General features: G+C 32.3%; 3 protein-coding genes across 4 annotated transcripts; 1 reads left to right on the plus strand and 2 right to left on the minus strand.

Moving 5' to 3' along the window:
* Positions 1–141: 141 nt before the first annotated feature.
* Positions 142–2,330, plus strand: LOC110997927 (dynein axonemal intermediate chain 4). Its single transcript, XM_022266316.2, has one exon. It carries the CDS (start codon positions 142–144, stop codon positions 2,320–2,322), a length of 2,181 nt encoding a protein of 726 aa, XP_022122008.1. The 3' UTR covers positions 2,323–2,330.
* A 38-nt stretch (positions 2,331–2,368) lies between these two features.
* Positions 2,369–5,421, minus strand: LOC110997918 (rabenosyn-5). Its single transcript, XM_022266296.2, has 6 exons — positions 4,837–5,421; positions 4,610–4,757; positions 4,003–4,217; positions 3,726–3,920; positions 3,134–3,397; positions 2,369–2,560 (listed from the first exon to the last, which is right to left on the minus strand). Exons 1-6 carry the CDS (start codon positions 5,257–5,259, stop codon positions 2,486–2,488), a joined length of 1,320 nt encoding a protein of 439 aa, XP_022121988.2. The 5' UTR covers positions 5,260–5,421; the 3' UTR covers positions 2,369–2,485.
* Positions 5,422–5,787: 366 nt separating this feature from the next.
* Positions 5,788–13,591, minus strand: LOC110997911 (tetratricopeptide repeat protein 27). 2 transcript variants are annotated; one of them, XM_045630016.1, is made up of 13 exons: positions 13,447–13,591; positions 11,625–11,771; positions 10,907–11,289; positions 10,453–10,711; positions 10,128–10,362; positions 9,588–9,812; positions 9,141–9,312; positions 8,658–8,733; positions 7,960–8,134; positions 7,500–7,686; positions 6,813–6,988; positions 6,191–6,338; positions 5,788–6,069 (listed from the first exon to the last, which is right to left on the minus strand). In XM_045630016.1, exons 2-13 carry the CDS (start codon positions 11,686–11,688, stop codon positions 5,803–5,805), a joined length of 2,367 nt encoding a protein of 788 aa, XP_045485972.1. In that variant the 5' UTR covers positions 11,689–11,771; positions 13,447–13,591; the 3' UTR covers positions 5,788–5,802. The 2 variants fall into 2 exon arrangements, with proteins under 2 accessions (XP_045485972.1, XP_022121980.2); XM_022266288.2 differs by lacking the exon at positions 13,447–13,591 and having other exon boundaries at positions 11,625–11,856.
* Positions 13,592–13,855: the final 264 nt, after the last annotated feature.

A 13,855-nucleotide genomic window follows, 5' to 3' on the forward strand; every position in this document is an offset into this window, starting at 1 on the left:
TTTAGACTATTAAATATTATTGTCTGTCATTATGATTTTTTGTCAATAGATATTTACCATTAGCGTCGTTATTATATTCAAACGTTGCGTAATTGTAATATAATTTAATATTAATATCCCGTTTCAAAAAAATACTAAGCCATGGCTTCAGACGAGAGTGCTGAAGTATCCACGGGACCAAGTTCCACTGCTACCACTGATCCATCAAAGTTAAGTATTGCTGACTCCCTATCGAAAGTAAGTAGGGCCACCTTCTCTTTTATGGAAGCAAGACAAAATCATAACGTAATAGAGAAAGGCGTAGACTTTACACCTGACGATATTGTGGATCCTGACTACGTCACTATGTTTGACACATTTTCACACGCTGCTTTTGAAAGTAAACCTAGAGCACGTAGCGAAGTCGCACTCAAAGGCAAGTCTAAATCAACAGCTGATATGGGTATGAAAGTATTCGCCACCACTATCTCCCTTGACGACATTCATATCGATTACACACAAAACACCGAAGAAGGGGTCATTCCAGACGACGTTGACTTAGAATTAGCACCTTCAGCATTTTATCTGCCGAAAGATTATCCTATCATGTCTTATCCCCCAGAAGTACTTATTGTTCTTAAAGAAACAGAAACTCAGTTTATGTTTGAACTACCATGCTTCACCTTCGAAAAAGGTACTGTGGAAGCTGCCGTTGTAGAAGAAGAAAACGAATTTTATCAGTATATAACAGTCGGCAAAGGCAGAAATAGAAAAATGGTTGTCGAGGAGACGCAAACTGAACAACTTGTGACTCAAACTCGTCATACATTGACTACAAGACCGCAAAAGAAGAATGCCATTGTTTTCGCATCAATGTGGGATATGCACGATACTTATGCTAGACTTGCGAGGGTGAAACCAGCGGAGGAGCCTGATGAAATGGTAATGTACCAGTCAGCGGCACCGACGTTACTTCGCAAAAGAACTAAGGTAGTAGACACCACCAATGGCAAGAGAGATAAAACCTTTTCTGAAATCGGAAACACACCAGAGTTCTTTGACGCTGTTCTATTGACAGAACGTGTTCTTGCAACCCTCGAGTATTCAAGTCAACAAAAGAAGTTTCGTGGCCTCGTAAGTATTGATCCTCTTTCGCTTGATTTAATTTATATTTATTCCTTGAAACCTCTTTGGACGTTTGAATGTGATGAAACTGCTAACCGACCGATAACAAGCATATCTTTCAACCCAAAAAATAAAAATATTCTAGCCGTAGGCTATGGAAAGTACACATATGCTGATCAGTTCTCTGGTTTAGTATGTATATGGTGTACTAAAAATCCCTGTAAACCAGAACGAACATATCATTTTCAAGATCCCTTAACTTCAGTAGCATTTTCGGATAAAAATGCTAATTGGTTAGGATGTGGATTTGCAAATGGCGATGTCCTAATTTTAGACGTCACCTCGTATACAATAAAAACAATTGCAAGGAGTAAAAGAGATACAAACCCATGCTTTGAACCAATTTGGGCAATATGTTGGCGTGACATAGATAAGGATAACCAATATTTGATGACTACCTGTCAAGATGGAAGAATTAATAGATTTACTAGTACCAAAACTCATGATTTCATATGCACACCTATGATGCGTATATCGACTGTTGAAGGGCAGATGAAAGGTCTAGAGACACCCAAACAATGTTTAAAAGTCGACGTTCCTATCACTAGGTACCCCGCTGCATTGTGTATGAAGTGGCATCCTTTAGTAGAACACATATATCTTGTCGGAACGGATGAAGGTTGTATACACAAATGTTCGACACACTATTTAAACCAACATATGGATGTTTATAGGGCTCATTCGGGGCCTGTGTACAGTATGGAGTATTCACCGTTTATGGATTCATTGCTAGTATCATGTGGTGCCGATAACGCTATTAGGCTGTGGATAGAAGGTATGGATGATGTAATAATGACATTGAACTGTCCAAGTGCTGTATTTGACATTGCATTTTGTCCTATTAATTCGACAATTTTGATATCAGCTAGTGGTAATGTATTATCGATTTGGGATTTGCGCCGGAAAACGCATATACCTTGTGCCGAATACACGTTTCCTCCTAGTGTATCTTTAATGTATATTAAATTTTCACCATCCGGTGATAATGTTTTCGTTGGAGACACGTTAGGGCGAATACACACCTTCCATTTGGAAGATACCCCGATACCGCCATTCTACCAAAAGGAGCTATTGGATGAAACGATTAAGAAGGCTTTATGTACGAGACCTCAACTTTTGAAGCAACTCGACAAGTTAAAGAAAATGAAAGAGAAGTGAGGAATTACGTCATTTGACGTTACGACTGTGATAAAACAAATTATGATATAGTTTAATATATTTATTATAAAACATTTTACATTATACTTAAATATAAATTAAATATTAACTAGTGTTTGGATTACAAAAATGCCAGTATAAATAGAATAACAACAAAATTTGACTAGGGTTTGTTAGACAGCATTTGGAATTGATATTCCTTTTTTAGTTCCTTGAGATTAGTTTCAAGAATGGCAACCTGAAACAATAACTAGTTTTAAAAAAATAAAAAATTGTTAAATAGGATAAGGATTGTGTAGTTACTTATTATTTACAAATTATCAAAGAAATATGATAAAAACCAAACTGGAATAACCTAATCTAAGTGAAATACATCCTTCGGTGTACTTTTTTTAATAGAAAATGGGGCAAAAAAAAAAAAGAAAATGGGGCAAACGGGCAGGTGGCTCACTTACCTGATGTTAAGTGATACCGCCGCCCATGGACACTCTCAATGCCAGAGGGCTCGCGAGTGCATTCCGGCCTTTTAAGAAAACATACTAACAGTAGATTTTTACACAAGGATAGATTTTTTTGCTTTATAAGCATTTTAAAAAAAGGTAATTTGATGATCAGCCTTCTATCTCTGCTGTCATGTGATACATGCTGTCCATTTTTTGGGTCTAAGTCCCTATCTAGTCTATCCCGTTTCCTCGCGATATGTGAGTTTTAAAAAATTTGTTCAGATTCTAACCTACGACCTCAGGAATAAGAGTCGCACGCTCAACGCTTACGAGTTGTTAATTAACTAAAACCAAATTATAAAATATACCTCTTCGAATCTCAGTTCCTTTCGAGCATCTTTTATGTATCCTCTAATAATATTCATTTGCTCTAGCAATGGATTATCGTCATCTAGCTGTATGTTGCTTGTTCCACTTCCATTCCCACTTCCCTCTCCCTCTTTCCAATCTCTTTCTCTTTCTGCGCGTCTCCTCTCGAGTTCCACTTGTCTCTGGGCCTTTTCATATCTCTCTTTACGAACCTCTTCAATTTGGGATTCCGTTGGGAGTTTACGTAATGATAGTAATTCTTCCTAAAATGAATATAAATTAAATTATCTTTTAACTATAGGCAAACCATTAACATTCAGGAATGCAAACAACATATCAAACAATGATTTGTTTGCATCAAAAAAGAAATTAATAATAATTTACAAATACATTTCAGGAGATAGCCATTTGGAATAATTTTATCATGACAAATATTATATATATGTATATAATCAGTATATTAAGTAATTCTTTGCTATAAAAAGATTTTCAAAGAAATTACTTAATATGAAAAATATGAAAAAATAATGAAAAAAATACTAAAAAAATAATGACAATGCATTGATTTAAAGTTAAATAAACATTCTCAACCTTGATATAATGTGCTGCAGCCTGTCTTATAGAGTTCTGTAGTTTTGCCTGCCGTGTCCCTGGCTCAGCTGGATATCCTGCAATCTTTTTGCTTAGCATATCAATACCCTCTGCTTGTTTACCAATCTTGCCTCTCATTGCATTAACATCTTGCAGATTGTATGTAGTCTCACCATCAAAGAGGCTTTGACACATCTGAAATAATAAATTATTTTAATTATTTAATTACCAAATAGAACATAGATTCCATATTAAATTGTACAAGCATTATAGCAACCTTTTCATACATAGCAACAGCTGGTTTTGCTTGGTCCATCAAATTCCTCATCTGTTCATAAGTAGACATTAGTGGTGTTTTAGCATTACGACTCTCTTGGACTTGTTTTCGTAATTCAACTAGATTATAACAATGCTCACAAAGACGCAAACCAGTCTTTTCTGTCACTTCTCGAGTAGCCGGTGGTTGTGAAACAGAAGGATCTACTATTGCCTCTGAAAATTGAATGCTTTTTATTATGAATGACAGCATATGCACACACAAACTTAGTATAATGTTGAGAGTGTACATATAATAAATAAGGATCCTATTGTGGGAGACTTATTTGTTTGTACTCTTGCTAACTTCACAAGAGTTACTTGTTTTATTATTAGTCATAAGATGTATATCTAAAATTTGAGTACATATATTGAATAATCTTGGTGTAGGTATTACTGTGTAATAATAGAAATGTAAAGTTAAGTTAAAGTAATGGGAAAATAAATCAAAGTTGCTTATATTTGTAATTTTAGCTTATAGTTACTATTTATAAACTAATGTATCAGGGATTAAGAACAGCATTAACTTAACTTAAAACAGTATTTTTATGAGCACAGAAACAACTTACTAGCTACATTGAGGTCTAAAAACAGAGAACAGTCATGGCAAAGTATAGAACCACACAGCCTGCAGTGGTGTTTTCTTCTAGTAAGATTAAATGATTTAGCACAGTTGGGACATAACTTTACAGAAGATCCATCTAGCCATGGAACAACCTTAAAATAATATAAAATATCACAGATATGTTCACATGTTCAAACTTTGATCAATAAAAAAGGAAACAATTAGTATTACCTCCTGTTCGTGTTGTTTTCTCTGGCTTGCTTCATTGGGCATATTACACACTAATTTGTCTAGCCTAATCAGTAATTTATTCGTTTCAGTAGCATATCGTTCTAGCCTAGCTGCTCTCACGGCTCGGAAATAGTCAATAGAGCTTCGAAAAACTCCGACAGTTTGTTCTTCTTGGGCATAAAATGTATCCTGAATATTGAACTTCAAAGCACGGTCAAATGTTTCCCTTAAATCATTTTCATCTGCGTTTAGTATAATTTTCTTAGCTTTACCAAATATATCTTTGAGGGACCTCAGTAAATCTTGCTCTTCTTCGTGTTGGGTTTCGAAGTGACTCGTAAGCTGGGTAGCGGATTTTAAGTCCGCTTTGCAAATAGGGCAGAGGAATCCTTCTAGGATCTCTTCATCATTTGCAGCAGCCATTTTAATATTTATTTTTTCTTAAAGTTCTTACATATTTAAAATATCTTACAAAATATTATTTTTGAATTTTCACTGTAAATAGAAAATCCTCCCCTATTTGGAATATTAAGCTGTCATAATACGTCAATGTCAGTAAGGTTGTCATTTTACAATTAACATGCTACAGATATAGTATTCTATACGATATCAATGTAAAATAAAATATAATGTATAAATACTTTAAATATAGACAAGACAAAAAAGGTCGGTAGAATCGTGTTAGCAGTTATCACCTACCAACACTTATCATGTATTTTAAGGCATAAAATAGTACATAAACATATTAATTTTTTGAACATCAAACAAGGGTTTGGGGGAAAGTTGGAAACAAGTCTGCCTGCGCCTGGACATTTATTGAAGATGTTTACCTGCTACTATACTCGATTTTGAGTTTGGTTACAGGACTATACAGGTTAAAAAAAATACTGATTGTAAACTGCTGTGCTCTTGCTCCCTTCAAGATGTAGAAGTTTTTGTGTTAATGAAGAAAAATAAAAACACAACTTAGATAACAGATTTAATAAATTCTGTAACAGCAATAAATTTTTCCTTTAATTCACTGATATCTAAGTCAGGCCATTGTTTTTCTATAATCCTTATGACTGCCTGTCCTGTTAGCCTTGCAGATGACAACTGCTGATCAGCTTGAAGTATTTTTCCATTTTCTTCTGGAGACAATTCTTGGCGAGCCTTTATACTGTACTCTATCATATCCATAGATATGTCTATTACCATTTTACATGTACTCGGATCATTGGCCCATTTGCCAGTCTGAAATGGCAAAAAATATACATGACATATTTTTGTATTATATAAAAATAAGCAGAAAATTTTACACTATATAGAAATATTAATTACATAACAAACAAATTGTATGTATAATAAGACATACCTGTGCAATGCACCCATAGGTTTTTAACAATCTTTGTGCCTTCAGCAAGTATGTAGGGCTTATATAAGAATATAATTGCCAAATCTCCCCATTATTGGGATGAATTGATGTTATCCGTCCAAATAGTTCCTGTACTCGTTTTCTAAATCTAAAATAATGGGAAATATGCATAATTCTAAACATTTTTTTTATTTGTGTTAGACTCGAGTTAGTCTGAACAAATGTTTATTGCTTTAAAGTTAGCAGCTCAGAGATAAACTACAGATACTCTACTTCATGATCTACAAATTCCTATGAATGTGTATTTAAATAGGCCCTATGGCCTATTTTAATAGTGGATAACAAAACTTTATATTAGTGATAATATTTTAGGTATAAAACCGTTTATGTGTTAATTGATTTCCTTGAACATTTCATATTGTTTATAATGAATATGGAAATATATTTTTTACTTAAACATTTTGTAGAAATTGACAGTTTATTAATATGAACAAAATTAAAAAATATATATATGGTTAATGGAGTAAAACATTAAGTACTAATAACTTGCCCTTAAGTGTACGCGTTTTTATAAAAATCAATTTCCTCATCAAACAAGAATTTTGTTACATAAAGTGTATACCTTTCGTTACTCTCCTTGTCCAAATCTACCCTTTCCTTTATTACTTCATTGACGAGTAAAGCCAATACTTTGACATCTTCGTACTTATTCTGAAGGTCTATTGTGCGATGTATGCCTCTAATGACGTCATCAAAATGATCCGTCTCCAAACTAACTGTTATAACGTTTGTCCATAACTAAAAATAAGATTTTTCTATAAATATTATACAATTTAATAGGGTTTATCCCGTTACATATATGTATTACTTATTCGTTTTTAGCAGTTTATTTTTTTAGGTAAAATGGCTTATAGTTCAGACTATATTCTTTCCGTGATGTAACAAAAAAGAAACAATAACTGTCCTAAAAAATCGAAATAGGAATTGGATTTGAAAAAAATTAATAAATGAATTAATAATTTGACTGGATACGTTTTGAAATTCATACTTAGAAAAAATATTCTAACACATTTTTGCAGTAAAATATGTAATTTAAAAAACAGCTCAAGATTTGTATTATATTGTGGGCTTTTTATAATCTATATCATCTATATATATATATATATATATATATAATCTATATATCCTCAGTGTGGTTCTCATAAAGGATTTTCTTTATAGATCAGTTCAGTGGTTACGACGAATGTCAGTCACACAAACATACAAACTGTAATAGTTGCTGTATATAAAAGTTATATAAATGAACTACCTTCCAATTATCATAATTAAATCTTAAAGCCTCCATTAGGGCTCTATAGGCTCTCTCCTTTTCGCCTTGCATCATATAAACTTTGGCCAAATTGTTCCATGCTTCAAAAGTATTCGGCTGTAGATACGTATATCGCCTGTATGCTTTTCCAGCTAACTCCCACTTCTCTGTGGTAAGAGCGGCGAAGCTAAAAAAATATAGTATTTTTAAAGCAATTCAATTAATATTAAAGAATTGGTCTATTTAGTTATGAAATAGTATTAGGAAATCAAAAATTGTACATATTTTTTAGGTTATTACATTTTTTAAATTTGATTGTTTTGTATGAGGCGTCGTCACAGTTAAAGCAATAATGCTGATAAATAACAAATATTGAATTAATTCCTAGTTATAATAAAAAATAACGTGTAATCGTCGTTCAATCAAAATCAGAGCATATTTTGTAAATCTAAATAATTACCCCAGTCTAAGCCAAATGTGATCTTGTATAGCATTTATTTGGAGTGACATTTCATAATGCGGAATACATTCATCGTATCGTTTGCGGTCGAAAAGAAAGTTGCCCCAGTGTCGTTGCGCTCGGCTGCTCTTGTGTTCAGAAAACTCCCAGGCCCTATCATACCACCTTACTTCATCTAAAAACGATAAAAAGGAATAGTAATGATGATGCATTTCGAACCATAGAGTCCGAGAAAAACACATCTTTGGAAAGAGACATCAGCTTAGGTATCATATATCGTTATCTCTTTCGCACACAACTTGCATTTTGTTTGTCGTTATGTATGTTAAATTTAATTAAATCCGTTTAGGTGTGAATTAAAAACAACAATAAAGCACTTTGACGGTTAAAAATTCCGATTATCGATAAATCTAAGATCAGGGAACTATTATAATCATTGTACAATATTTAGCTATGGATGATATATTTATAATCATTAATAAATATCTAAAACATTTTTGTTTAATATGCTTGGAAAATATTTACATCTCTAACAATCCTATTGATTATTTGGGAACAATATTATTTATTAGTATGCAGTAAATTATATGTATGGTGTGTATTATGTTACGACAAACTGATTTTATTTTTCATTAAATTCTTTTAAAATGAAAACTTTTTAGGCATACAAATGGTAAATATTATTAAAAATTGTTTACCTGTAGCATCTCCTAAAAGGCAGTACAGCTTCACTGTTGGCTGCATGTCAATCTGCTGTTGAATTACCTCTGCAGCCTATAAATTTATCACGATAACATACAATAGGAGAACATACAATAAGAACAGTTATCATTGCAGCCAATAATTCTTTTTTTTTAAAGAACGGGGCAAACGGGCAAGAGGACCTGATGTTAAGTGATACCGCCGCCCATAGAGACTCTCAATGCCATCTGTGGCAACGCAACTGGACGCAACCAAATTCGTTCAGAAATACTTCAGTGTGCAGCTGGTTCCACAAAGTGGAAAAAACGATAACTGTATTTTCTAGTGTAACCTTTGTGAAAATATGTTCAGTAATTTTTGAGATTCTCTATCACTGAACTCTTTTTTATATATGTACTTACCTTATTCCACCAACTGTTCTACCCAAAACTCTTTGAAATAACAAATTTAATTACAATTGCACTATGCCAAAAGCTTACCTTATGCCTTAACTGAAGTAGAGTGTAACACACAATTACATCTTCCCAAAGCTGTAACTTCTGATATTCCTCTAAGGCTGCCTTAACCAGACCCAAACTAAGATAAAAATCAGCTAATTGTTGCCGCCATGTCCATGCACATGGCAATCCTGATGCCCAGAGGTATGATAGTCTGTATAAAAATTAAAGTAATTCCAATTTTAAATATAACTCAATGACAACTGCGGTAAATATTTGCAGTCTGTGTGGAATGAGAGTAGTATATTTTGAGGTTGCAGCAAAGGTAGTTTACCTTTCGTTTGTTGACAAATGAAAAGTTTTTTTTTTTGTAAAATTCAAATCCAAATAAAAATAACTATTATTAATAATAAACTTAGTCTGAACTTAGCTTAAACAAAATTGTAAAGCACTGGGTTTAGGATCTATTTAACTTAAGCTTACGCTTACCTGTTAGTAGTAGATACTACAGCTTTTTCATTGACTATAGTCTCACATTGCAACATTGCTCTCTCAACAGTTCTCTTATGATTACCTTCTAGTTTACAACGGATTAAAAGGGCTGCAACACGGCTAGCCCAAGGCCCACTCTTTTGATTCAATACAGCATCTATGTACGGACGTAGTTCTTCTTCTAATAAAGCATCTTTTGGCTGAGATTTTTGGAGGTACTGGCTAAAATAAGTGGAAATGGATATCAGCATTAGAATTCAAGAATATTAAAAAAATATTTGCATCAGATCAAGCTAGAAAGTCCTAGGTATATTTCAAATTCAAATAACTTTGATGGTTAGTTTCTTGGTTTGTATAATTGATGATTACAAGACAAATAATAATGTTATTAACATGCTTCACATTATTTGTCTATTATTGATTATTGATATTTTAATAGTATCTCTTACAATCTTTGCCTATAAATAAAATTTATCAACAACCAAATTCAGAAAATTGAGATGTGTTTGAAGAAAATAAATTATGATATTTACTCACACAGTTAATAAACAAAGTGTCTGTTCTAAGCTTGGCAGTTTTGCTTGACTTAACTTCTCATTAAACTCAATTTTATTTAATCTCACATCATCTTGTAACTCAACATCATGGGGTAGATCTGAGGAACCGTGGCTGTCTTCAGCTGAGACCCGCTCAATGTTAGAATCTAATTCACTTGTCAATGCCAGTTGTGGGAGGGCCTCTTGCTGAAATTTTGTACGTTTTCCCAAGATCCCTAATAAAATAAATAAATTTTAATATTTTGTAAATTATATGTGAGTCAATAAATATTTTTATTAAAAATGTGAGAAGACTACTAAAATACCTGTCAATTCCAATTTTAACCCAGCCATCTCCTTGGCTTTCAATAGATATTCTTCCACTTTTTCTACTCTATCATATACAACATATGCTTGTGCAATTTCTAAATAAAGTAACACTTGTAGTCTAGGATCATTTATAGACTTAAACATATTATAGAGTTTTGCTATAGTTAAGTCAATAAATTTGTACAGGGCAGCAGTTTTGTCTTCTAGGACTCTTTGATGCACAATTTTACTTCTTAACAACCACCAGTTATTTACCTGTCATAGTTAAAATATTTTACTAAATGGTTTGTTGAACTAAATTTAAAAATCAATTTTTTGATATTGTTATTTACAATGAGCCAAGTAAACCATAATTTATAGTTCACAAATAATATCAACAATTTTGTGTTAAATTTAAAAATAAAAAAAAGAAATTATGATTTTTGTTGTTTTAATTTAAAAATATCTTACCAAATTTTCTTGAATACAACATAATGCAGATAAAACTTGCGTTGAGAAATATAATAATTCAGGACAAACAATATTACTATGAACTGGCTCTGAATTACTTTGTAACTTTAAAGCTGCATCAAGATTGCTTGGCCACAAACTTTTAAAATAATTATTTATACTTAATTCATCTGCATGTGGATTCCAATTCTTTTCACAAAATGTCAAAAATGCACTTATAGCTAAGTGAAGAATATCATTTAAAGTATGTTCTTCATCTTTGTATTTTTTTAAAACTTCTTTCAGCTGATCAATTTCTAAGCCTGATATTAATAACTCTTCACACAAATCAAAATTTTCAATATACCATACACCACTCCATAGCTTTCTGATAGCTTGTGAATCTGAAAACCATAAGTAGTTGTATTTATTTATAATAAATGAAACACAAGTATAGATTAAACATAAAACACAAACATTAGACAGGCCTTATAACGTCTAAGCGATTTCTTCCATACAATCCACTAGCATACAAAAATATTAACCAATGAAATTACTTAGTAATTTATTAATTACAAAGTATCACTGATATGAATGATTTTTTTAGTTTGAGGTTAAAAAAAATATTAAGGTTAATACGTTAAAAAATTTGGTTATTATTGGCTATTGAGGGATGTTTCTAATGCCAAAAGTTTTTCGAGAGTAGAGAAAGAATAAAAATTATTATTGCGTTTCCTACCTGTATCTTGAATTTGGGTGTCAAAATTGCAGAGAAGTAATAATTTTTCTCTTGATAAAATCATTTTTCTTCAAAACCTTTAGATCTTGTTATTTTCATGAATTGTGTTTCTTTTATTCTTTAGCTTTTCGAACTGTATTGATTTGGCTGAAACAAAATACTACATAATTTATAACAACAAGATCAATGAAGAATCTAATGAATTAATAAAGAAGACAAATAAGAATCGATGTTCGACCAGTGTGACCATATTTAAATTTGTCATTATGCTAGCTAGTAGCTACTTGGTTAAAATCTGCCAAAATCTGCTAACCTTTTTTTAAAAACTGTTAAAATTCTGCTATTTTATAAAATAAAAGGTTTAATACTTGTAGGTATCATTTTTTTTTATTGAAAAATTAAAATTTAATTTTATATCTAAATTCCTTAATTTTCCGTGACATCTGACTCGTCAATATTTGAATTAAGTGTACTTAGTTGAATTTTGGGCTATTTTTAACATATTTTTTGTAGGCGTAAAATTTACGCATCCATCCTGTTCTTTTACAGCTTGTTTTACATGTAGGATTGCAGACACATGTTCATTTTTAAATCTGTTCCTGTGTTCCCTGTTTTTACATTATTCACCTGAGAAAATATTCTTTCACAAGCTGTATTGGACATTGGTAAAATCATCATGGCCTTCGCGAAATCAACCAAACTGTGTGTACTTATTTCCATCTGCTCGAGTCATTTTTGCAATGTGGCCCAAAAATCGTTCAGTATTCATAGGCGTGGGGTTAGAGCTTCCACTTCATTCTAACAGCTGCCTTATCCAATTTCAGCTCCCTGTATTATCGCTGTCAATAATTTGTACGTCAGGTTCATGGATCAAATTTGGAAATTGGGATACCAAATCGGCAAGACTTGAAAAATCCTTGTAGACAACATTCGTGGATCAAGACATTGTAATTACAATGAAGAACACACAGAACTTGAGCAATTACTCAAACTCTTTATTCAGGGGTAAACATTGTTTTAGTTGAACACAAAGTTGGATCAAAAATGATTGAATACGTTGCTGGAATGTTAAGATTTCTGCCTTTTGTCTGGCATCTTGGGCTAATATTTTAATTAGTTTACTGACATATATTACGAGATAGATATCATTTAAAGGTAAAAAATAAGTAAATAAGTCCGAAGGATGTGTGTTCCTCAAGTAGGTCGTTTTTATATAACAGCTTAGAAGTAAAACAAGCATATCGGCTGAATCTTTGTATAGGTACTCTTTGTGCTGTGGAATACCTACTCCCCTCGAAATATTACATTCATTTTATTTGGGATGGGTAAAATGTAATATAGGGCATAAAAATAAAGTTTAATGAATATATATAGTGTTTAATAAATTGGAATTGGTAGATTGGTTGTTTCTTTTGGAAATATATAAAAGTTAACTTATTAAGTTTGCATAATGCTAATGTTATGCTTATATTTTTCTAAATTCTGCTAATAACTGCCAAATTTTTCAAATCTGCGACATAATATGCTACGCTGTGAATTGGAGGTCGTATTCTGCTAAAATCGCAGAATTCTGCTAAATCTGGTCACACTGTGTTCGACTTTATAATCACAGAGATTATACTTTAAAGATATGTATATGATAGGATAATGGATATTTATGGATATAGGTAAGTGGTAACTGGTAAAAAAAACATGTGGAAATGACAAAAATTTAATCTATTCTGTGGTTTGGAGATTTTATTATTAGATTAGATTAAACTAGTTCTACCTTTAAGACTTTCATATGATTCATTATAGGTATAATTAGGAACAAGAACAAGACCTAAATAGAAGTAGGCTTTCCCTGATCCTCGATGAAAAAGACCAAACAACTTTTGCCATTGTTTATTTTTTGTAAATTGGCCATAAGTAAGTTTTCTTCCCCGTCTTTTGTAGTATCATTTTCAGGCATTTCTTGTCCAACTATACAGTACACTATACTATATAGTGTACTGTATAGTTGGACAAGAAATGCCTTCGATATAAGCCCAGTTTTTACACGTCCTAGAGTATAACCAACCCGAAACCCACCCAAAATACTACGATGAAAGAGAGCTGAGAGAGAGATATAAGAGTCCATCCGTATAGACTGTCGCTTCCGTTACATTATCTATTGGTGCTATATCTATGGCTTGTACGTTTTCACTGTGATATTTTAAATTTTCTGTGGTGTGTGGCGACACCTGACAACA

This window comes from Pieris rapae, chromosome 11, assembly GCF_905147795.1.
Source record: "Pieris rapae chromosome 11, ilPieRapa1.1, whole genome shotgun sequence".
Lineage (NCBI taxonomy): Eukaryota > Metazoa > Arthropoda > Insecta > Lepidoptera > Pieridae > Pieris > Pieris rapae.

Bases quoted from the DNA above. Each gene is read 5' to 3' on its own strand.
- LOC110997927 (XM_022266316.2), top strand. From the start codon at position 142: ATGGCTTCAGACGAGAGTGCTGAAGTATCCACGGGACCAAGTTCCACT.
- LOC110997918 (XM_022266296.2), bottom strand. From the start codon at position 5,259: ATGGCTGCTGCAAATGATGAAGAGATCCTAGAAGGATTCCTCTGCCCT. The intron at 3,921-4,002 runs GTTGCTATAATG...TTATTATTTCAG, and splicing joins CTGTTGCTATGTATGAAAAG to ATGTGTCAAAGCCTCTTTGA. The intron at 3,398-3,725 runs GTTGAGAATGTT...TATTCATTTTAG, and splicing joins CTGCAGCACATTATATCAAG to GAAGAATTACTATCATTACG.
- LOC110997911 (XM_045630016.1), bottom strand. From the start codon at position 11,688: ATGATTTTATCAAGAGAAAAATTATTACTTCTCTGCAATTTTGACACC. The intron at 9,313-9,587 runs GTAAGCGTAAGC...ATTTTTATACAG, and splicing joins GTAGTATCTACTACTAACAG to ACTATCATACCTCTGGGCAT. The intron at 6,339-6,812 runs GTATACACTTTA...CCATTATTTTAG, and splicing joins GACAAGGAGAGTAACGAAAG to ATTTAGAAAACGAGTACAGG.